Source organism: Chiloscyllium plagiosum, chromosome 25, assembly GCF_004010195.1.
Source record: "Chiloscyllium plagiosum isolate BGI_BamShark_2017 chromosome 25, ASM401019v2, whole genome shotgun sequence".
Lineage (NCBI taxonomy): Eukaryota > Metazoa > Chordata > Chondrichthyes > Orectolobiformes > Hemiscylliidae > Chiloscyllium > Chiloscyllium plagiosum.
In genome coordinates, this window is record NC_057734.1 from 14,528,212 (window position 1) to 14,552,223 (window position 24,012).

General features: G+C 40.4%; 1 protein-coding gene across 1 annotated transcript in view; it reads right to left on the minus strand.

Moving 5' to 3' along the window:
• LOC122562401 (probable E3 ubiquitin-protein ligase HECTD4) overlaps window positions 1–24,012 on the minus strand; it is a 293,168-nt gene that overhangs the window by 91,706 nt on the left and 177,450 nt on the right. Inside the window, exons 38-49 of the mRNA XM_043715258.1 lie at window positions 22,844–22,925; window positions 20,166–20,368; window positions 18,548–18,683; window positions 12,574–12,644; window positions 11,283–11,356; window positions 9,872–10,098; window positions 8,200–8,369; window positions 5,418–5,533; window positions 4,382–4,485; window positions 2,483–2,644; window positions 1,529–1,677; window positions 706–785 (exon numbers count right to left, since the gene is read on the minus strand). Of these exons, the coding sequence (XP_043571193.1) occupies window positions 706–785; window positions 1,529–1,677; window positions 2,483–2,644; window positions 4,382–4,485; window positions 5,418–5,533; window positions 8,200–8,369; window positions 9,872–10,098; window positions 11,283–11,356; window positions 12,574–12,644; window positions 18,548–18,683; window positions 20,166–20,368; window positions 22,844–22,925 (1,574 nt within the window). The remainder of the gene's footprint in view (window positions 1–705; window positions 786–1,528; window positions 1,678–2,482; window positions 2,645–4,381; window positions 4,486–5,417; window positions 5,534–8,199; window positions 8,370–9,871; window positions 10,099–11,282; window positions 11,357–12,573; window positions 12,645–18,547; window positions 18,684–20,165; window positions 20,369–22,843; window positions 22,926–24,012) is intronic.

Genomic DNA, 24,012 nt, shown 5'->3' on the forward strand with positions numbered 1-24,012 from the left:
TTTTTCTCTTTTGACTTTATATGTTTCTTAACTTCCCTCGTCAGCCACGGCCACCCCTGCCTCCTCTTAGGATCTTTCTTCCTTTTTGGAAGAATGTATCTTCTACATTAGACCCAGAAATATCTGTCATTGTTCCTCCAGTGTCATCCCTGCTAAGGTATTGCACCAATGAACTTTGGCCAGCTCCTCCCTCATAGCTCCATAGTTCCTTTTATTCAACTGAAATATTGTCACTACCGATTGTACCCTCTCCCTTTCAAATTGCAGATTGAAGCTTATTGTATTATGGTCACTACCTCCTAATGGTTCCTTCACTTCGAGGTCCCTGATCAATTCTGGTTCGTTGCACAATACCAGATCCAGAATTGCCTTCTCCCTGGTAGGCTTCAGCACCAGGCACATTGGGATACTAGAAACATAAACAAGGATAGAACACAATTCCACATAGCTGGAAATGCATTCAGCTCATCACACATAACAGAACTGAAGAAGTTGTGAAAAGGTTTAAGATCTTTTACATGACAAAGATTGTAACTTGGGGCAGTTTGCTGCTATGATTAAACAAAAATACAAACATGCTAACAAAAAGCAACTGAGTGAAAATCAATGGCAGAATGTAACAAACTCAAACAATTCTGGAATTTTGATCTCTTTGGAAACACATTCCAGTTAAAGTAAAATAATCTACACAAAACTGCTAATTACCAGGTGACAGGGTGACATCTAAGCGAACACTCTTCCACTGGAGCAGACTGGATCCATTGTAATGTACAGCTCTCCCATTACTGCATAGAGAAAAATAAATGAACATACAGCTGGACCTTTTTGTCCTAAAAAGTGTTCTACATATTTAAGTCCAAATAAAGGGCCCACGTTACAAAAAAGTGCCAATGTATGGAATCAGTACAGAAGTACAGAGCAGATCTTGTCACAAGATTAATCAGTGTGACACACTCAGGATTTACTGAGTCATCATCATTTTCTATTCTATCGAGCAGTTGCCTTCAGGGTTTTATTGATAAATGTCGAAAGATGAATATTGAAATTTGAAATTCAAGCACAGGGGCAAAACGTTTATTCAATCTTTGGTTGGGGGAAAGGCTTTTCTAAAATCCAGATTACCTGCTCTCTCCCAAAGCTATTCCCATTTTCTTGCACTAATTTCATGCTCTTTTACATTCTCTAAATAATCACCTAATATCTTTTCCTGAGTGTTCTGATATAACACTGATGATTGCTAGTGGCAAAGCATTACATGTTTTGAAAATTTTCATGTGAAAAGACTTTTTTCTAATCTCTTTTTATATAACTAGCATTTACCCTCACACCATAACCAACTGCCTTCAATTTACCTACCGATGGAAACAATGCATGCTAACATTAAAGATGACTTAAGAAAGGCCCATCTATTTACAAGTCATGGCTCTTTGATAATATTTTCTCTTGTAAGATGACAAGCGAAACTAACCTGCAGTTAAATCACACCCTCCCCAGCATCTGAACAAGATAGCAAATTATAGGTACTTACTTATGAAAGAGACAGGTTCCAACAGGATTTGTCCAAGCTCCATCCCTTTTTTCAGCTTCCGTAGCAAATCCAAAAGACACGATTGGGCCACTGTCATCATCTGTGTCTCCATAGGAAACAATCTCTAATTCCCAATAAAATGATGGTGCCTTTAAAAGTACACATTAAAAAGCATTAACTACGGGTACATGACCACAAACAAGGAGACTGCAAATGCATATTTTAAGCAGACATTAATTTTCTTTTATAAGGGCTAGTAATAGGAGTATGTACTTGAAATTGCAACACAAAACCAAAACATGTTAATGGATTAGCTTTTGGAGGAGTAAGGCAGTAAGGATGTGCCCAATTAGATCAGTGCACAGATGGCAAGAATATAGGTTCTGCCTGAGTTCCAGCAAATTGTGATTGACTACAAAGTTTTCAAAATGCAGGAATGACACCAAGATTACAGAAAACCTAGGGCACATTTCTAAATGGAGACAACTGCATTACCATCAAAACAGCACTGGTTCAACTCATGGGCTGCCTGGAATAACAGAAAATGACGGTGGTTCAAAGTAGGTTAGTCAGCATTTGTAAAAGAAAACAAGTTAACATCGATGTGGGGTTCATCAAAACAAAAGTTTAATTCTGACAAAGGCCCCAACTCAGTACTTGAAACCGTCTTTCTCTTTCAGGTGTTGACCGTCCTACAGTAACTAAGTAAAACTGGTCACCAATCACTTGATGTTTATTTTCATTTACTTTTCTTATTTTCCCAGGCTATTTCAAGTTGATTATCTCAGTAGTTTCAGTCAACCAATTCATTCAATTTCATTTTTCTCATTTCACCAATTGGACATTAAGATTTGTTGCTAGCTTGTTGATTCAGAATTGGAAGTAAGTACAGTTAATCTAACAACATTTATTTATTCTAATATCGATCCTTCACACTTGATGTCAAACACCTACCTGCACAGGTATCTGTGATGTAGCATAGATAAATGTCCCACGAGGCAAGCCGCCTCCTGCACTTGGATCAGCTAAGAATGTCACAGCAGTAAGATGAGAAGAAAACATGCACGCACGCACCGGAGGGAAGACACGAGAGGGACACCAGGTAATTTCTTTTGGCTGGAATAACAAAGTGGAAAAGTAACACTTTCAATTTGAAATTTATTTCAAAACAATCTATTTTCAAAAAGGAAACAAAAAAATGAAGTTCCTTTAACCCTACAACACTCAATGATACCCAACCAAGCAAGTGAACACCCAACAACAAGCTGGATGAAGTATGTTTATGATTAGGATAAGCTCCTCCAATGGCCTTGAAAGTGAAAACATTATCTGGTATTGTGAACAATGATATAGGTTTGAAGGTCTTAAGTTTCAATTCTACATATATAGTGAGCTAGCTGATTTAAGTAAAAGCATCAAGTGATTTTGTGGTTCTCTGGCTTGAGAAGAAGTGATAACGGAAAGTGTGTAAAATTCCTTCTCCTGACCATTATTTAGTGATCTGCGTTGGAAATTGTCTCTCTGAAATGTCCAATAAGAACAGAATTGGGCTCATGCAGTTAAACAGTTTCTTTACACTCACTGGTAGAGCTTATGCATGAAGAAAGGCACTTGGGTGAGGCACTGGACAATGTCCAGATTCCCAATAAGAATCAGCATCTTCACAAGATGAGGGGAGAAAATTGGCATAAAGTTCACCTCCAAATTATTTCCTTATATTTTCCTTACTGAATTACATTGATTCAGCTGCCTCTCAAACCACTAGGATCCACCTGAAAGAAGGAAAAAAGTATCACTGAGCATATAACCCATGGCCACCCCTGTGCACTTCCTTGTTACTGTTAATAAGGCAGAATGGTCAAATAGCAGGAAGTGGCGCAGTTCCATGATCTTCTCTGAGGGGCATGAACATGTAACAGACGTGAGCAAAAAAGAATTGTTATCTAAACATTAAAAATTTACTAAAATGTACAGTGAAATGAAACATGACTTGGAATATGTTCTAACCTACATAGAAACGAAGGAAACATATTTTCAGAACTCAGAACAAACAGTTTCAATAAAAGATGGAGAGGATATTCAGGGCCACAGGATAAAATCAGACTATTTCTGGGATCACACTGCGATCTTAAAGCATGATGCATTTGTTCTGATTTAAAAGATTGATGTCCAGCAACTGAACTACTTACACGCAGATGCTGAAATAATGTTGTCAATAATAGGGGAATCTTGAATTAGAAGACATATTTACAGAATAAAGGGACATTCATTTAAAAACGAGGTGCAAAGGAATGTCTTCTCTCAAAGGATAATGAATGTCTGTAATTCTCTTATCCAAGAAGTTTTGGAGGCTGGATTGCAATGTATTTAAGCAGGAGGGAGACAGATTTTTGAAATACCAGGGAGGTGAGGGCTATGATGTGCAGACATGAAAAAGCCTTGGTATTATTTAATGGCAGAGGTGGCTTGAGTGACTAAATGACCTACTCCGACTTCATAGTTCTTATGGACAGAAAATGAGAAAGTAGGCAGCAATATTACTGAATGGAATCTGAGTTTTTAAAAACTTTTGAAACTTCATGAGACCAATCTGTAACAAAATCAGAGAGTAGACTAGGAATAGGGTTTCGGTGATGTGCTTTACCCTCATTAAAAAGACTAGAAAGAACTGGTTAGCACACTTCATGTTTTGAGCTGGTTAACTATAGCTACCATTAGCAATCTCCTCAGAAAAATTAAAGACATAAGTTGAGAAGATGTGGAAATAATACTCCGTAGAGTAACGTATATATCGCAGAGAAGTAGATTGATAATGTGTAATAATGTGGCTTCAATACATTGCAGTACTATTACCTGTCTTCTGTCAGACTGCAGTGGGGGAGGTGGGGGACGAGCACAGTCTCGGTATAACATCCTCAATCTTTCGCACTGCGCCTCTACAACCACCAACCGTTCACCTGAAAATAAGAGCATATTTTCCTTTTTAAAATGGAAAAGGATTTACAAGACACAGAAATATGTGAATTGTATAACACCTCAAAATCTCCTTCTAATCAGACTTGCTGAAGACCCCGATATGTACTCTGCTGTCAGCTCACAAATAAACTGTTTATTTTAAACTTTGGTCCAAAAATGTGACTAAATCTCAAATGGCATAGGAAGTAAACAGTTGAATATTGAAATTTCAAAAACACTAACTTCATTATGAGGACACTCGAGGCTAGTAAACCACAGTCTTTCACGGAAGCAAAGTTGATTTCAAATTATAAAATAAGGATAATTATAAACATATAGGAGCAATTATGAGAAAATTGTTAGACATCAGATGAATTTTGTATACAATTGTGGGTGCCCCATTATAGAAAAGGTACGAGTGCACTGGAGTGTGTGCAGAAGTGATTTACAAGAATGATTCCAGGAATGAGAACCTTCAGTTATGTGAATAGATTGAAATAGTTGGGACAGTTCTCTAGGGAAATATGGTAGCTGAAAGGAGATTTTATAGAGGTTTTCAAAATCATGAGTAGATAGAGAGAAGCTTTTCCTGCCTGTAAAAGAGAAAAGAATAAGAGGGAATAAATTTAAAGCAAGCAAACAAAGCAAGGGTGGTGTAACAAAAAATGTTTTCAAATAGCGAGTATTTAGGGTACGGAATACAGGCAGGCAGGTTCAATGGACTCATACAAGACTCTATATTGCTCAGTTTTTAATCAGACATTTATTCAGATTTCAGGTATCTTTATGCGTATCTTTATGGTTGATAAAATTAACTTCATACAGTTGCTCCATGCCTTTGTTATACTGAGGATAGTGGCAATACATATGCATTCTTGAAGGTACAAAGTCTGAATCTATTACATTTAACTGCGATTTAGAACAGCAAACGTACCAGGACTACACTCTTGTGCCACCAGGTTCAGAACCTCGACTGCTGCTGGACACTGCTGAATGAACTCCTCACAGAACAAACTATCCTCCAGTAACTGGGCCATTACTAAGCATGCTCTGTAACAGTAGTAGAGTTTTTCAGTTATTTAAACAAAATAAATCCAGAACTGAAATTACAATGTTACTTACTGCTGACCTTAATGGACGAACTGCAAATTCCTCGACTGATGACCTTTGTTCTCACAAACCAGAATATTTTACAATGAAGAAAATATTGCAATGACCAAATATGGTTTAAAGATAACATTTGGACACAGATTTTGTCCCAGAGTTTCAAATTGCCTACTTCCTCAATTTTATTCCATTTAAAGAAGCACATCTCATTAGTGCTGTTGTTGGTCCTGAGATATTAAATTGCACGGCTGACCTGCAGGAGATTGGACGTCCCAGGGGTAGGGTGGTATGCTTCTGTCTTAGGGTGGTATATGTCTGTCTTACAGGTAGAATGTAAGGAATTTACATTCCCATCTCTTGCCACTCAAAGCCATTTGCATGGCCATTTCTTAGTTATCCAGAGTAAAAGAATTTACATTACCATCTCCTATTCAGAATTAATAAGAGCATTGCAATTAAAATTCTGACCACTCCCTGCAGTAAAAAAAAACGATTTACAACAGATCTGGCCATTAAAGAATGAGTCACATTACAGAGTTTCTGGAAATGATGTGATCACTACCATGTGTCTTGAGTGGCATGTGACTGTGGGGGAATGGCCGAGGGTCGTCTTGTGAGCGTTACTGACTGTAATGTCAAACTCTTGTACTGTATAAAGGAAGGACTGTTTCTTTTGTTCTGAGAGATTTTTGGCACATTTACAAGCCTTGCGAAGTGTGTTAAGGGTTCCTCCAGAAGGCTTGTACTTGCTTAATTAAATTTTGGTAGTTCAAAGGAGTTGGCGTGTTGCAGTTGCATCAAGTGTAAGAATCTCAAAAAAAAGAACACAACAGCCATGTGTCACTATTGTACCAAAACTAATATCCTGAAGCAGCACGACAACTAGAACTGTCAAATGTAAGTGAGTTAATTGGAATAATGTGCCACCAAAACAACTTATAAACATATTGGTGAATGAAAAGCACAAATTAACATGTTTAGATCTCCAATGGACAGAATATGAAAAGCTCAGTTAGCCGCTTCAGATAGCTGAGATACAGTCAGAAATGGTCTCAGGACACTGAGGCTTCTCCTCAATTATATGGATACCTTTACTTCAGTATACAAACAAGGATCAATGATTCATCAATTTATTTCTTATTAACAGTCATCAAAACATGCTGAATTTTCTCATTTGTATGAACTGGAGTTAATGTACAAGATATCTACTATGCTTCAATGACCTAATATTAAACTTCTGACACAGGCAACTGCTGGCAACTACACATGCTCTCATTTGGGAACATGTATGCACGATTGGTCCCGATCAACCCCCACCCATTTCCCTCTCCTCTGTCCATATCAAATTCTTCCTCCCTAGGCTGTACTCCTGCCCCAAAATGTGCATGTGCGATTTAAAGCAGCACATTACGCACGTACACTAGTGGCAGCAAATGCAGCTACAATATTATCTGAAATTTAGAAGTTATTGAGGTTTTGACAAAAAGTATGTGACATTCTTGCCACAGACACACCAAAATCTTAAATACTCCTGCAAAATCTTTTGAGACACATCTGATATTCGTTGGAAATAAACACAGCCTTAGGAAATCTGACTTAGCAGGTGACATCTTGGTAAAAACAATGACTGCAGATGCTGGAAACCAGATTCTGGATTAGTGGTGCTGGAAGAGCACAGCAGTTCAGGCAGCATCCGAGGAGCAGTAAAATCGACGTTTCGGGCAAAAACCCTTCATCAGGAATAAAGGAAGAGAGCCTTAAGTGTGGAGAGATAAGCTAGAGGACAGTGGGGGTGGGGACAAAGTAGCATAGAGTACAATAGGTGAGTGGGGGAGGGGATGAAGGTGATAGGTCAGGGAGGAGGGTGGAGTGGATAGGTGGAAAAGAAGATAGGCAGGTAAGACAAGTCATGGGGACAGTGCTGAGCTGGAAGTTTGGAACTAGGGTGAGGTGGGGGAAGGGGAAATGAGGAAACTGTTGAAGTCCACATTGATGCCCTGGGGTTGAAGTGTTCCGAGGCGGCAGATGAGGCGTTCTTCGTCTGGTGGTTAGGGAGCGGCGATGAAGGAGGCCCAGGACCTCCGTGTCCTCAGCAGAGTGGGAGGGGGAGTTGAAATGTTGGGCCACAGGGCAGTGTGGTTGATTGGTGCGGGTGTCCCGGAGATGTTCCCTAAAGCGCTCTGCTAGGAGGCGTCCTGTCTCCCCAACGTACAGGAGACCGCATTGGGAGCAACGGATACAATAACTGATATTAGTGGATGGGGAGACTGGACGCCTCCTAGCAGAGCGCTTTAGGTGACATCTTGGTACAGCTCTACACGTTAAGGCCCAAACTTAATTCTAGGTCCATAATACCAAGCTACCCGAATGTATTGAACAGGCATTTAACAAATCAGTTATATTGTAGCCAACCAATATAATCCATTGCTTAAGTGTTAAAATGTAATCTTGACTCTTAAATTATGCTCCCCAATAGCCAGTATTTGAGAAGGGAAGTTTTATAGAATACTGTAATGCAAATTCTTACAAGAAAAATAACCTGAAGCATTCAGAGAATAAGATAAAACCAAAGGCAAACGCAAGATATAACATCATCCAGATTACATTACCTGGTTCTTATTTCAGCAACAAGTCGTACTACTGCCATTACAGGGGTGGAGCCATCACCAATTGCAGGGAGTGAGGTCAGAATTGAGAGACTCCCTTCTTGTGGAAGCAACATGGACTGAACTGCCTGGACTACTTTTTCAGTGATGGACAGCTTATGCAAAGGCAAGGCCTAAAACATACATAAAAGATCAAAAGACAGCTGTTCAGGGGAAACTGTTAAAACATTATAATTTGCATTATAGTTATTTAAACAGCTAACCCCATCAACTTTTTTGGGCTCCATTTTCTTCCCCATGTCCCTTCTCCATTGACAGCATACTATGGTCTGCAACTAAGATAGTAGGAAACCAATGAAATTCATCAATATCCACCCTTCTGAATTAGCTTGTTGCTAAAAATAGGAATCCACCACATGATTAAATCCTCAGCTGAAACCAAAGTCGTACTACTCTACAGTCAGTAGGTATATTGACCCACCAGGTTAATATGCCACCAAATAGAAGGCATTTGGAAGGAATAAGCACATACTTGGAATCATTAGACATAGGAACAGAAGTAGGCTATTCAGGCCATTGAGTCTGCTCCATCACTCAATGAGATCATAGCTGATCGGTAAACTTCTACTCCTATGGCTTAATATCGTGCTTAGTGCAAAGGTCACATGTTGCAAGGCAGCTCTGTTGTTGAACATCAGGTTGGAGATATATTCGTCTGGTGGGTTAATATTTGATCACAGAGCAGTAAGTACTGCCAAAGTAATAAGTAGTAGTAAGTGTTGCATTCCCTGTCACCATGTTTCCTCCCCTTCTCCAACTCCAACATTTTTCCCCCAGTTTAGCAGTTGAATACACCATTGTTCTGCCATTCTCGCATACCCATCACATAATGTGCACCCTTTCTCCTCCAGCACTTCACAAATAGTACTGACTCCATACTTCATGTCAGCTCTGATGAACAGTCAGGTAGACTCGAAATGTTAGCTTGCTGTCTCTCAAATGCTGCCTGACCTGCTCTGATTTCCATATTTTTTTACTTTTCAGTACAGATTCCAGCATCTGTAGTAATTTGCTCCAACAAAGTAGTAAGGACTAAGGATTCTAAAGATTTGGGGAGGATTGAGGATTAGAGACTGCATGGAGACAAAAATTGTTCAATAACTTTACTGCAAAAAATTTTAAAGGAATTACATATATTTTCAATTGTTTACATCATCCTGGATTATGTTAAAACAACTCTTCTTTGGGAGAGCTTAGGGACAGTGATGGGGGAGAGAGAGAGAGAAGACAACATGAACAAATTTACCACCTGATCCTCTAATAACATTACTTGCGAAATTAATTAGAGTGCTCATCCAAGCAACATAACAGAGAGGACAGTGCTCTGTGCAAACAAATGGTGGATGATAATTCTGGCAAAATAGTAAGAACTTGGAATGCAAGACAAATTCAGAGTATCATGTAAAGTGTGGAAAACCATTGTGTAATGATTTGCACCTAGCAGATAACTGGCACCGCAGAAATGCAACAGAATGAGTTATTATAGTTATTAGTAAAACAGTGTGACAGTACAACAATGAATAGTTATCTCCAAGATCAATATTTCTGTAAAATTTAAATGCTTGCCATTTCAATGCAGCAGTGATGATTCTTCATGATTTCCTAAACAACTAACCTCACATCGTGGTGTGTACAGTCTTGAGATTGGAACGGTCACTGTGTCTGATGCTTTGGAAGCCTTTCGAAAATCAGATAAGGGGAGTCGGACTGTGGCAATACCTTCTTGCTCATTAATAGAAGTCACCACTCCAATGCTTCCAGATATGCCCTTCCCTGAAATCTGAAGAAAATTTAAAATTATATTTTTAGCGATTAAGTGGAATAAAAATATAGTCTTCAGAGCTGCCAGGAATAGAAATGATTTCCAGTATAGAAACAAGTCACTCAACGCAACCATTGATGTCAACATTGACCCTCAACAAACTATTAGAAAGTTAGGACTACAAATGCTGGCGATCAGAGTTGAGAGTGTGGCGCAAATAAAATACAGCAGGTCAGGCAGCATCCGAGCAGGAGAATAAACATTTTGGGCATAAGCCCTTCAAGCAGGAAGGACCAGCAGGAGTCCAGACGAAGGGCTTATGCCCGAAAAGTCGATTCTCCTGCTCCTCGGATGCGGCCAGACCTGCTGTGCTTTTCCAGCACATCCTCAACAAACAAGCCCAAATTAGTAACCTTATTCCAATATATCTCTCCAAGTCATAGAGATGTACAGCATGGAAACAGACCCTTCGGTTCAACCCGTCCACACCGACCAGATATCCCAACCCCAATCTAGTCCCACCTGCCAGCATCCTTCCTATTCATATTGTCATCCAAATGCCTCTTAAATGTTGCAATTGTACCAACCTCCACCACATCCTCTGGCAGCTCATTCCATATACGTACCACCCTCTGTGTGGAAGAGTTGCCCCTTAGGTCTCTTTTATATCTTTCCCCTCTCACCTTAAACCTATGCAGCACCTCACATTTATCTGAATTAAACTCCATCTGCCACTTCTCAGCCCATTGGCCCATCTGATCAAGATCCTGTTGTGATCTGGAGGTAACCCTCTTCGCTGTCTACTACACCTCCAATTTTGGTGTCATCTGTAAACTTACTAACTGTACATCTTATGCTTGCATCCAAATCATTTATATAAATGACAAAAAGTAGAGGACCCAGCATCGATCCTTGTGGTCACAGGCCTCCAGTCTGAACAACAAACCTCCTCCACCACCCTCTGTCTTCTACCTTTGAGCCAGTTCTGTATCCAAATCGCTAGTTCTCCCTGTATTCCGTGAGATCTAACCTTGCTAACCAATCTCCCATGAAGAACTTTGTCGAACACCTTACTGAAGTTCATATAGATCACATCTACCCCTCTGTCCTCATCAATCCTTTGTGTTACTTCTTCAAAAAACTCAATCAAGTTTGTGAGACATGATTTCCCACGCACAAAGCCATGCTGACTATCCCTAATCGGTCCTTGCCTTTCCAAATACACGTACATCCTGTCCCTCAGGATTGCTTCCAACGTACCCACCACCCTTTTCTTCAAAGCAACAGGAGGCCTTGTAATCCTTTGAACCTGTTTTCTTCCTTTCAATTAGATCATAGCTAATTTAAATTCCAATATTATTTACTTGCATTGAGACCATATCTCTTAATACACTTCATTCACCTATCTAATCTAATACCTCAAAGTTTGTGCGAAGATTTGTAGCTCGGGTGCTCGTTGCTGTGGTTCTGTTCGCCGAGCTGGAAGTTTTTGTTGCAAACGTTTCGTCCCCTGGCTAGGCGACATCACCAGTGCTTGGGAGCCTCCTGCGAAGCGCTTCTTTGATGTTTCCTCCAGTGTTTATAGTGGTCTGTCCCTGCCGCTTCCAGTTGTCAGTTTCAGCTGTCCGCTGTAGTGGCCGGTATATTGGGTCCAGGTCGATGTGTTTGTATTTGTCCTGTGTTTTTGTGCTGAATATACGTCGGTGATGTTCCACACTGTCGGTAGATGCCAGTGTCGTACTGGTACTGAAACAGCTTGGCTTGGCAGGTGTCAAGTTCCAGAGCACACGTCGTGAGTATTATTGCCAGAATGTCGGTAGCATCCAGAACCTTTGCACTATTTGTCCATTTCTTTGCTGTTATTTGAAGTGATGGCGAGTCAGCGCCAGCTACCTCAGGCGGCAGAGCATAAATCTCCGAGGTGTGAAATCGTTCGCCACGCTCGGTACATTCATTTTACAGCTTAGTTTTCCTAGTTGGATCCCAGCTCTCCATTCCACTGGCAATGTCACCAGCCAAAACATGCTCTCTCTTTCTCTCTATCTCTCACTCTGTCTCTGTCTCTCTCTGCCTCTCTCTGTCTCTCTCTCTCTGTCCCTCTCCCCCTGTCTCTGGTGCTCGCTCTCTTTTTCTCTCTCTCTCTCGATCTCTTTCTCTCTGTCTCCTGTTTCTGAGTGAAAACTGTCCCCGCTTTACTGGAAATGCTAGAGACAAGTTTGTAGGTGTACCCGAATGTAAAATGCAAGGTGTCCCCTTCAAGTGTGCAAGTTCCACTCCAAAACTGCACCAAGCAGAATGTTCAGAGTCGCAAAATGAGAATGATTACTTCACCACGCTGCCCCCACTACCCCCTATATCTGCAGCTTCCCTTACACTCAACACCTGATCCCGAAGAAGGGTTACACCCGAAACGTCGACGTCTCCACCACCTGATGCGGCCTGGTTTAGTGTGTTCTTCCAGCCTCTTGCCTGTCTATTTTGTATTCCATCTTCTGTCGTTTTTGATTTATTGTGTCTAACGGAATTAGAATGGCCGCTTCCTGAGGGGGGCTAACAGTGACGGCTGCATCCCAAATGGAGCTGAACTAGAATTAACTGATTCAGAAGGTTGTGCTCGAGAGAGAACCTGATGGACGAAGAACAAGATTTCAGTAGGCACATGAAAAGGAAGATTATATTTATATAACACCTTCAACATAAAAGACATCTAAACATATATGATGATTAAGATATGAAGGAAATGAGGTGGTAGGTGATGATGATAAATAATTAGGTGGGCTTTTGAAGTGAATGCGCCCGTGAGTACAAGAGATCACTGAAAGCTCTGTCACTGACCACAGGTGGGAAGAAAAGGACTGTGGAAGGTAAGATGCAATAGGATCTCTTGGAAGTGTTGAATTTTGCGATGAGTACAATGCCTAAGGTCAAGGAAGAGAAGGTTGAGAATTTTAAATTTGAGATGAAGTGATTGGAGGCATAGATGAGAATTTCAGCAGTACTGAGAGACAATTAAAGTAATTTGATATTGTAGAGATGGAAAAAGTAGTGTTGGTATCTGCAGGGCAGACTGCAAAAGTTGACCAGGTTGGATAAGCTTGTAGGAAGGGGAACGAAAATGTTTTGGGGCATAGATCTGGAAGAAGCCCAAGAGGATGGAGATTCATTATACTAAGCTGTAAGGGTCTACTCCACCTTTGAGCAGACATGCTAGCACACAGTCATTTTTGAATGAAATGCATTAGTGAAGAGATAAAATTGGACATCACTGGGACACAATCTGTAGAAACATAATACTGCTTAGAACTGTTATGAAGATGTGGATGTACTGTACCTTTAAGAGAGTTAAAAATGAGCAAAAACTACTTGACAGCACCAAGTGTTCTGAAAATAAATGTAACATTTGGTTGAACAGCTCGATTAGCTAGTTGCCTAGAGACAAAAATAAATTTAAATTTGGCCAATCAGTTTAAATTATATCCCAAAATACCCACCTCCAACCAAGTTTGAATTGAATGCATTGACAGTCTTAAAATCCAATGACACAATCATTGGGGGGGGGGGGGGGGGTGTAAGACTGGGAAACATTGAACAGTTGAGAGGAGAACTGCCAAGCTACCAGCATGTAAAGACTGCCAGAAAAATAGTTCTCTTAAAAGGTACCTCTATCGATCAGTAACGTGTGAAGCAGAATCGCCAAGAAGAAGAAAAGAACCACTAAAAGCTGCCTGGTTTTGAGATAAGTAGTTTTTTAAAAATAAATCTTAATTGGGAGTTTTATTGGACTAGTATTGTGAAAAGGGAAAGTAAAAGATAGGTTAGAGGAAAGAGTTGTAAATAATGATTACTTAATTATTCCATTATACTTGTTAACTTTTACTTTAAATATTTCTTGGAACTCTGATTTTTACAGATTACTGCACTAGATAAATCTTTTCTGTGTTGCTGGTTTTAAAGACACAGGCAGTAATGAAGCTAGCACCTTTGTTGCCAATTCCTGCATTTGAAGAACCTTTCACACGGTTTATAACTGATTGTGTCGGTCCCCTCCCGAAAACTAAAAATGGGAACCAGTATTTGTTAACCATAATGGATATGTCTGGAGGCAATTACATTTCGAAGTACCAAGGCAAAAAGGGTAGTAGAGGAGTTAGTAGCTTTCTTCACACAGTATGGGTTACCCATAGAGATTCAATTGGACCAAGGGTCAAATTTTACTGCTAGGCTGTTTAAGGAGATTATGGATAGCTTAGGTATACAGCACTTTAAATCCAGTGTGTATCATCCTGAATCCCAGGGAGTATTAGAAAGGTGGCATCAGACCTTGAAGAACATGGATGTAGGTTTGCTCCCTTAGCTGGAAGGGTCATTTACAGACGTTTCATCACCACGCTAGGTAACATCTTCAGTGAGACTCCGGACAAAGCACTGCTGGTGCCTCCTGCTTTCTATTTATATGTTTGAGTTTCCTTGGGTTGATGATGACATTTCCTGTGGCAACATCATTTCCTATGGCGATGTCATGTCCTGTTCTTTTTCTCAGGGGTGGTAAATGAGAAAAACAGGAAAGGACATCGCCACAGGAAATGACATCACCAACCCAAGGAAATCCAAGCAGGAAAAACCAGTAGTGCTTCGTCTGGAGGCTCACTGAAGACGTTACTTAGTATGGTGACGAAACGTCTGTAAATTACCCTTCCTGAAAATGAACCTTGCAGCTCAGCGAGCAAACCTACATCCAGAACCTCAACCTGAGCTACAAATCTTCTCAAAACTTGCTTGAAGACTTTGTTGAGAGCATACTATCAGGATTACCCAAATGACTGGGATAAAGGCATCTTAATTGTATTGTTTGCCATTAGAGATGCCCCAAATGAATCTACTCAGTTTACTCCCTTTGAGTTAATATTCAGTCATGAAGTGAGAGGCCCTTTGAAAAAATTGACAGGACTAAAGTCGGAGATCTCACACTTAGATTATGTATCGGAGGTGAGGGCGAGATTAAATAGAGTAGGTGAGATAGCTAAAGAGCACCTAAAGAGGTCACAGTATAGAATGAAACAGGTGGCAAATGAAAGCTCCGAGACTCTGACATTTTTCCGAGGGGATAACATGTTAGTACTGTTACCAGTGATAGGAGATCCCTTCTAAGCCAGGTTTCGTGATCCCTATCAAATTGAAAAAACGTTGAGTCAAGTGAACTATCTAGTAAAGATGGCAGATAGAAAAAAATAGGTATCCGGTATGTCATGTGAACATGTTGAAACTGTATTATACTAAAGAGAAAGAACTGGAGAAACAGGTGTTAGCTACTGTCCCGCAGGATGAGGAATTAAATCCAGAGGGTGTGGATTTTGATGTGCCTCAAAATAAAAAAATGAAGAAGTCCTTGAGGAGTGGGATAGGTTAGTAAGCTATCTGTCTCATGAACATAGAACGCAGTTGAAAGATTTATTATTCAAGATAAGGACATATGTAAGAATCAGATGAGGAGGACTAATGCTTTGTATATGAAGAAGACATTGCTCCGATAAGACAACACTCTGATCGGCTTAGTCCTTTCAAAGCCAAATAGGTCCAGATGGAGATGGAGGCCATGCTCGATGAAGACATCATCTACCCAAGCCACAGCGAGTGGAGTTCACCGATTGTGTTAGTTCCCAAACCAGATGGGACTTAATGGTTCTGTGTGGATTATTGGAAGGTCAACACTGTTACAAAATCAGTCTCATATCCAATTCCGAGATTAGAGGACTGTATCGAGAAAGTTAGACAAGTCAATTACATCACCAAGTTGGACTTAATGCGTGGTTACTGGCAGGTATCTTTGTCAGAGACAGCAAAAGAAATTTCTGCGTTTGTAACCCCAAATGGACTATATTAGTTTAAAGTGATGCCCTTTGGAATGAATAATGCTACATTCCAAAGACTCATGAACACAGCTGTGGCTGGGTTAACAAACTGTGCAGTCTATTTGGATGATGTAGTGATCTTTAGTAAGTCCTGGAAAGATCACATGGTACAGTTAGCAGAGCTCTTTGAACGACGACGAGAAGCAAAATTGGTGATAAGCTTAAATAAAACTGAATTTGTGAAAGCAGAGGTGACATTCTTGGGACATAACATCGGTCATTGACGGCTGACCCCACAGAACACAAAGACGAAGACAATTGAGGAATTTCCATAATCAACCTCGAAGAAAGAGGTGCTTTGATTCTTAGGACTCAGCTGATTCTAATGGAAGTTTGTTCCAAACTTCAGCAGTGTAATGGCACCGTTAACCAATTTGCTGAAGAACAACACAGTTTTGGTGGACAGAACAATGCCAGGAGGCATTTGACAATTTGAGGTCAATATTAACCACCAAACCAGTTTTATCTGCATCAAACTTTTCAAAACCTTTTAAAATCACCATTGACGCTAGTGACATATGAGTTGAAGCTTTACTCCTACAGAAAGACAAGGATGGGATTGACCTGCCAGTTGGTTACTTTTCAAAGAAGGTTAAGCAGGAGGGTTTAGTCCGTGTCATAATAGAACATATGAGGATAAGCAATGGGAGAGGTACAAGGATTGAAATTAGTACTCTGCAGGGGAACATGCAGACAAGAAAAGCTATTGTTATCAATAAAAACACTTCTTAACATTGACAAACTAAAACTCCAGAAACACGATGATCTGGAATGTGATCGTCTCTCTTTCCTCTATACCCACTGAGGCTTGACACAGAATCAACATTGTGGGTTTGGTGACCCAGTTCTGAAGGAGGGTCACTGGACCGGAAATCTTAACTCTAATACCTCTTCTCAAATGCTGGCAGGTTTGCTGAGCTTTTCCAGCAATTTCTGTTTTTGTTTTTAATTTATAGCACCTGCAGTTCTTTTTGTTTCTACACAGAATCATGCTGAAGGTGCTCAATCCTAAACTGTGTCTTCAAAACATCCGACAGATTTAGCAAGATAACAGTTAAAACACTTGAGACTGATAATATCTTTTTAACATGGCTGGAGATTAATGAATCAGAAATGAAAATGGAGGATCCTAGAAAAAATACTGTTCTTAAATTAGGAGTCAGAACTACAATGGAACTTTACTGGAACTTATTGTGGGGAAAAGTGGGCTGTAGAAGGTGGAGTCACATGAATCATAGAACCCATAGAGTGTGGAAGCGCGCTATTCCACCCATCCAGTCCACATTGACTCTGAAGAGCATCCTATCCAAATCCACCCTTTTCTCCATCCGTGACCCTACATTTCTCATGGCTAATTCACCTAACACACACATTCCTGGAAACTATGGGCAATTTAGCACAGCCAATCCACCTATCCTGCACATCCTTGGACTGTGGGAGAAAACCTGGAGGAAACCCATGAAGGCATGATGAGATTGTGCAAACTCCACATAGACTTAAGGTGGAATCGAACCGGGGTGGGGGATGGAGGGGTGTCTGTGGGGGTAGCAGTGAGCCACCATGTCATCCTTATGCAAGAAAATGCTGTTGATGGCTTCTAGGCACAACAGAAACTTCATTACCATCCTTTCAAAAAAAAAACCCAACACTTAATTAAAATTCAAAGATTCCCTACAGTGTGGAAACAGGTTAGTTGGTCCATCAAGGCCACACTGACTGTCTGAAGAGCATCCCACTCAGAAACACTCCATTCCTGTAAGCCCACATTTCCCACAGCTGATCCACCTCGCCTATACACCCCTGGAGACGATGGGCAACTTAGCATGGCCAACCCAGCTAACCCACTGTGGCAGGAAACTGCATGACCCAGAGGAAACCCATGCAGACACACAAGAAAATGCAAATTCCACACAGACAGTCACCTGAGACTGGAATTGAGTCTGGGTCTCTGGTGCTGTGAGGCAGCAGTGCTAACCACTGAGCCACCGTACTGCCTGTTCCTATACTTAGTCCTACACAGAGTTTTCTGAAAGACAAAAGAACTGCGAGGCTGTAAGTCAGAAACTAAATCAGAAATTGCTGGAAGAGCACAGCAGGTCTGGCAGCATCTGTGGAAAGAAGTCAGAGTTAACGTTTTGGGTGAAGTGACCCTTCCTGAGAACAGAATCTAATAACAAAATTACAGAGAGTCTGATTCTTGCTAGTATCTTAACACAAAAACAGATAAACAAACTATTGAAATATTCTACCAGACTTGCAGATTACAGTTTATCCTGATGGCTCACTGAACCAGAATCTATAAAGTATCAACTGGAAACTCTCAAATCAATTTCAACTGAACCTTATAAAACTAAAGACAATGATCTTTGACTTACAAGATCAAAAGCATTTTTTGCAGATAATCAAATTTCAAAGTTTCATACTGTTCTTCCCCACTATATATCGCTTTCTTGAATTTGTTGCACAAAAGCTGTAAATCAAGATAATGCAAGAGCAGCGAATGGCTGAGGGTCACTAGTCCATTGGTTTGAAGTGTCAATAACAGGAAAAACCCAGAAAACTAGAAATCTTGTTTCAAAATAAGTTCTATGCCTTAACCTCTGCATCGTGTTTGACATACCTTTTCTGCTGTGGTGGTCCAGATCTGGGCAGTGCTGAACTCAGGAGCCATTAATAAGTTATGGAGCAGAGCAATCACTTCTGCTGCCATGCTGTTTGCTACATGGCCACTGATGAATGGTCGGACTGGGTCTGTTCTGCAGGAAGAAGACAGACCAATTCTTGGAACCAACAATTGTGTTTTCAAGAGCCCAAATATTAAATCAAAAGGAAACAAAAAATCAAAGTTTCAAGTCACATTCCAGTCTCAACATTATTCTGGAAGGGACTCATCAGGTTTCATTGTTAATAACTTGGCTATTGCTTCAACTCTATTCTAATTCCCAAATCATGTTGTAGAAATAAGCATGCCTTGCAAGTAATGTTGACCATATCATCCTGGCTATCCCAGATCCTGATCAAATATAACCTCAGACATTTTAAAACAAAACTTGCATTTAGAAAGCACTTTTCACATCCTCAATGTTCCATTGTTAATGAAATATTTTTACAATACAAAGATAGATGACTAAACATTAATCTTTAGTATAACTCATTAAATTCCCAAGAACTTAAAACTGCATTAGTACTTTCATCAGTTAGCTCTCCCTTCTACCTGAAAGCAACAGGAACTTGATCTACATTTTGGTAGGGCAAATGAGGGCAGGACTTATACACTTAACAGTAATGTTCTGGGAGTGTTGCTGAACAAAGGGACCTTGGAGTACAGGTTTATAGTTCCTTGGAAGAACAGACTCAGGAAGACAGGGTAGTGAAGGCGCTGTTTGGTACGCTTGCCTTTATGGGTCAGGGCATTGAGTTTAGGAGTTGGGATGTCATGTTGCTGCCAGACAGGACATTTGTGAGGCCACTTTTGGAATACTGCGCACAATTCTGGTCTCCCTGTTATAGGAACGGTGTTGTTAAATTTGAAAGGGTTCAGAAAAGACTTACAAGAATGTTGCCAGTATTTGAGCTATAAGGAGAGACTGAATAGGATGGGGCTATTTTCCCTGGAGACTCAGAAGCTGAGGGGTGACCCAATGGAGGTTCATAAAATGAGGGGCATAGATACAGTGAACAGTCAAAGTCTTTTCCACAGCGTTGGGGAATCCAAAACTAGAGGGAATAGGTTTAAGTTTTTACGGGAAAGATTTAAAATGAACCTATAGGGCAACTATTTTATGCAGAGGGTGGTGTGTATGGAACAAACTGCCAGAAAAAGTGGAGGAGGCTGGTATAATTACAAATTTAAAAGGCATCTTGATGGGTATATGAATTGGAAGCATTTGGAAGGATATGGACCAAATACTGGCAAATGGTACTTAATTAATTTATGCCTTGGCCTCTGCATGAGTTGGACCAATGGGTCTGTTTTCTGTCCTGTACATCTCTAACAACGTCTCTCTCAGAACCCCCACACTTGCAACCAGATTCCTATTCTTGTTTTATTTTAGCCTCTCTGCAACTTTCCAGCTGTTTTGTGTTGGTCTTGTAAATAGCTTGCAGTGTTCAAAATTTCTTAAGTCAGGAAGTGATGATACTTTTCAGTAGAAGAATTTGACCAGTTTAACTGTGCTCCATTCTAAAAGGGCATTTCCTCATTATCTGGTCTTCATTCCATTCTCACTATCTCTTACCTGGCAAGTTCTGCATTTTTTTCTCTGCAGATAGACGTCCGAGCTGTTTTCTTCTTATCACCAGTTGTCAGCCCGCTGGTAGCATCCTGATTGGCAGCCTCCACTGGTGGGCCCACACTTACAATTAGCCCTGACTGTGCCCATTTGGTAGCCTTCCGCAAGGCTGCAACTGCTTCTTCTGTGATAACTTCACAATACCCAGTCTGCAAACCAATGAAATCGTTAGTCTCAGAAAGCATATTTTGTCAATATAAAGTTACAATACTATTCTGTTTCAGGATAAAGAAGGAACATGCATTCGACAGATAAGCTGAAACTCTGCACAGTTATTTATCATAATTTAATAGTGACCCAATTATTTGATTTATGCAATGTATGAATTCTCAACTTTAAAAACAAAACCAAACAGGGAAAGGCACTTCCTTGACTTTTATTACACACACAGAAGTCATTGCCCATTTGGGACAGAAGATGCAAAATGTAAGGAATGGATAGTAATGAATATATTTAAGAGATGGAACTTGTATCCTGAATAATAGATAAAAATAAGATTACTAACACCAAAGTAAAGTAAAAATACTTTTGAAGAACAGTTAAGATAGATGTACTCTGGGCATAGTTGGGAACATGGCACTAGGATATCATAGCAATTACGGAGACATGGCTCAGGGATGGACAAAACTGTTGGCTTAATGTTCCAAGGTATAGATGCCATAGGAATGATTTGGTGGGAGTCAAGAGAGGAGGGGTGGTAGTGTTTTGATTAGAGATAACATTATGGTTGTATCTGGGGAGGATATTCCTGGGAAAAAGTCTAGGAAAGTTATTTAGTTGGAACGGAGAATAGACCCCACAATAGTCAGGGAGAAACTGAGAAACAAATTTGGAAGGAGATCTCAGTTATCCATAAGAATAATAGTGTGGTTATGATAGGGGATTTTAACTTTCCAAATATAGGTTGTGACTGCCAAAGTGTTAAAGGCTTGGATGGAGAGGAATTTGTGAAGTATGGACATGAAAATGCTCCGATTCAGTATGCGAATGTACCTACGAGAGAAGCTGCAAAACTTGACCTACTCTTGGGAATAAGACAGGGTAGGTGACTAAGTTGTCAGTGGGGTGCACTTTGGGCCAGTGACCATAATCCTATTAGTTTTAAAATAGAGATGGGAAAGGATAGACAGGATCTAAAAGTTGAAGTTCTAAATTAGAGGAAGGTCAATTTTCACATTATTAGGCAAGAACTTTCAAATGCTGATTGGGGGCAGACGTTTGCAGGTAAAGGGACAGCTGGAAAATGGGAAGTCTTCAAAAATGAGGTAATGAGAGTCAAGAAACAGTATGTTCTTGTTAGGGTGAAGGGCAAGGCTAGTAGATGTAGGGAATGCTGGATGACTAGAAAAATTGAGGTTTTGGTCAAGAGAAAAAGGAAGCATATGGCACATATAGACAGCAGAGATTGAGTGAATCCTTATGAGAGTTTGAAGGCAGTAGGAGTATACTTAAGAGGGAAATCAGGAGGCAAAAAGGGGGCGTGAAATTGTTTTGGCCAATAGGATTAAGGAGAAAGCAAAGGGATTCTACAAATACATTGAGGACAAAAGGGTAACGAGGGAAAGAATAGGACCTTTTAAAGATCAGAGTCAAAGAGTGTGGTGCTGGAAAAGCACAGCTGGTCAGGCAGCATCTGAGGAGTAGGAGAATCAACAGTTCAAACATAAGCTCTTCATCAGAGCAGTAAGCCTGACATCGGGGGTGGGCAAGTTGTTGGAGGGAATCCTGAGGGACAGGATTTAAATGTATTTGGAAAGGCAATGACTGATTAGGGATAGTCAACATGGATTTGGGCATGGTAAATCATATCACACTAACTTAATTGAATTTTTGAAGAAGCAACAAAGAGGATTAATGAGAGCAGTGTGGTGAATGTAACCTATATGGACTTCAGTTGGGTGTTTGATAAGGTTCCCACAGTGGACTGGTTAGCAAGGTTAGATCACATGAAATACAGAAGGAACTAGCCATTTGTATACAGAACTAGCTCAAAGGTAGAAGACAGAGGATGGTGGTGGAGAATCAATGTTTTGGGCATAAGCCCTTTATCAATCCCTTCAACAATAAATAGACAAGGTCTTCTCTCTGGGGGGGGGGGGGGGGGGCAGTCCAAAACTAGAGGACATAGGTTTAAGGTGAGAGGTGAAAGTTTTAAAAGGGACCTAAGGGGCAGATTTTTCATGCGGAGAGTGGTGCATGTATGTAATGAGCTGCCAGAAGTAGTGGTGGAGGCTGATACAATTGCAACCTTTAACAGACATCTGGATGAGTCTACAAATAGGAAGGATTTAGAGGGATATCAGAAGTGACGAACATGATTAAATTTAGTTAGGATATCTGGTGAGCACGGATGGGTTAGCTCGAATGGTCTGCTTCCGTGCTGTACATGTCTATGACTCTATGACAGTAAAGTGACTTCCAGCATTCAACTCTTTTGACCTGATCAACTTCTGTCCACAAACTTAGAAAATTTTTGTTTTTGATGCCAAAGGTCATTGAGTGCAGAATGAGCCATGGAGATTTTGGACAGATTTGCAATCGATCCCCAGACTGTGCTAATGGTATCAGAATTTTCAGATCACAGTCTTTTGCCATTTGGGAACTATTTTCTCATAACTCCTTACTTTGGTCATATCTCGATCCATTTTCACTACTTTCTCCATGTTGGCTCCAGTGCCCAGTCGGAAAGGACGCCCCTCCGAGCTACTGCAAAGAGGAGAATTCAAATTACATAAAAGTGCAACTGAATATTTAACTTCATTGTCACCTCACCTGATTCAGCTTGTAACACTTTTTAGTACAGCCATGCAAAATCATGGAAGCCATACAATATAATGCCTTCACTAGGAAATGAAAAATCCTGACCCAAGTCTAACTTTGGATTGAATATCAGAAATATTTTTCATACACCAAACCCAATGTAGTCAATAATTACCAAGAGCTCCTTGTTAGCTATAAATTAAATTTGAATGTGAACCCCTTAAACAAAGAAACTCAATTTATTACCTCTAAGCTAATTGATCAATCCTAAGGCTGTTCTGGAGCGTGCCAAATGGTCACAAAGCTAGACAAGATGAGGGGAAGCAGAGTTGCTATTATTGTTTCATGGTGGAAAGTATGCAAGTGTGGACATTGGTCATAGAACTGATAGATCCAAAATTGAATTAGTGATAGGAAATGAAGAATCCAAAATTGACTTAGTGGTGATACACACAGGATGGTGGTAGAATGCTGTTTGTGGGATTGGAGTGCCCAGTGGAATACCACAAAGGTCAGTGCTGGTTCCCATTGTTCTGATGATATTTATAAAAAATATAGATGAGAATTAGGGGTGCAGGGGGACTGTCCTAACTTAGTTTACAGATGACATGAAGATTGGCACGAAGAGGGAAGAAGGTGGTCTTCAGTAACTGGAAGATATAGAGGGGTTGGGCAATTAGGCATATCAGTGGCAAATAGAATTTTATGCTGAAAAGTGAGATGATGTACTTTCAAAGAAGTAACTAGGCAAGGGAGCACTCAAATGAATAGCAGGAAGTTTGGAAGTTCAGAACAGAGGGGTCTTGGGTGCTTTTTCGAAGATTCCTGAAGGCAACAAGACAGACTAATAGGTTTATTAAGTTGGCTTACAGGACACTTGCCTTTCCTCAATGATATGCCTATTATTTGCATAGATTATTAGAGCAAGGAAGTTATGTTGGAGCTGCACAAAACTTTGATTAGGCCACAGTTGTAGCACTGTGTGCAGTTTTGGTCGTCACACTATGGGGAAGATGTGATGTCACTGGAGGAG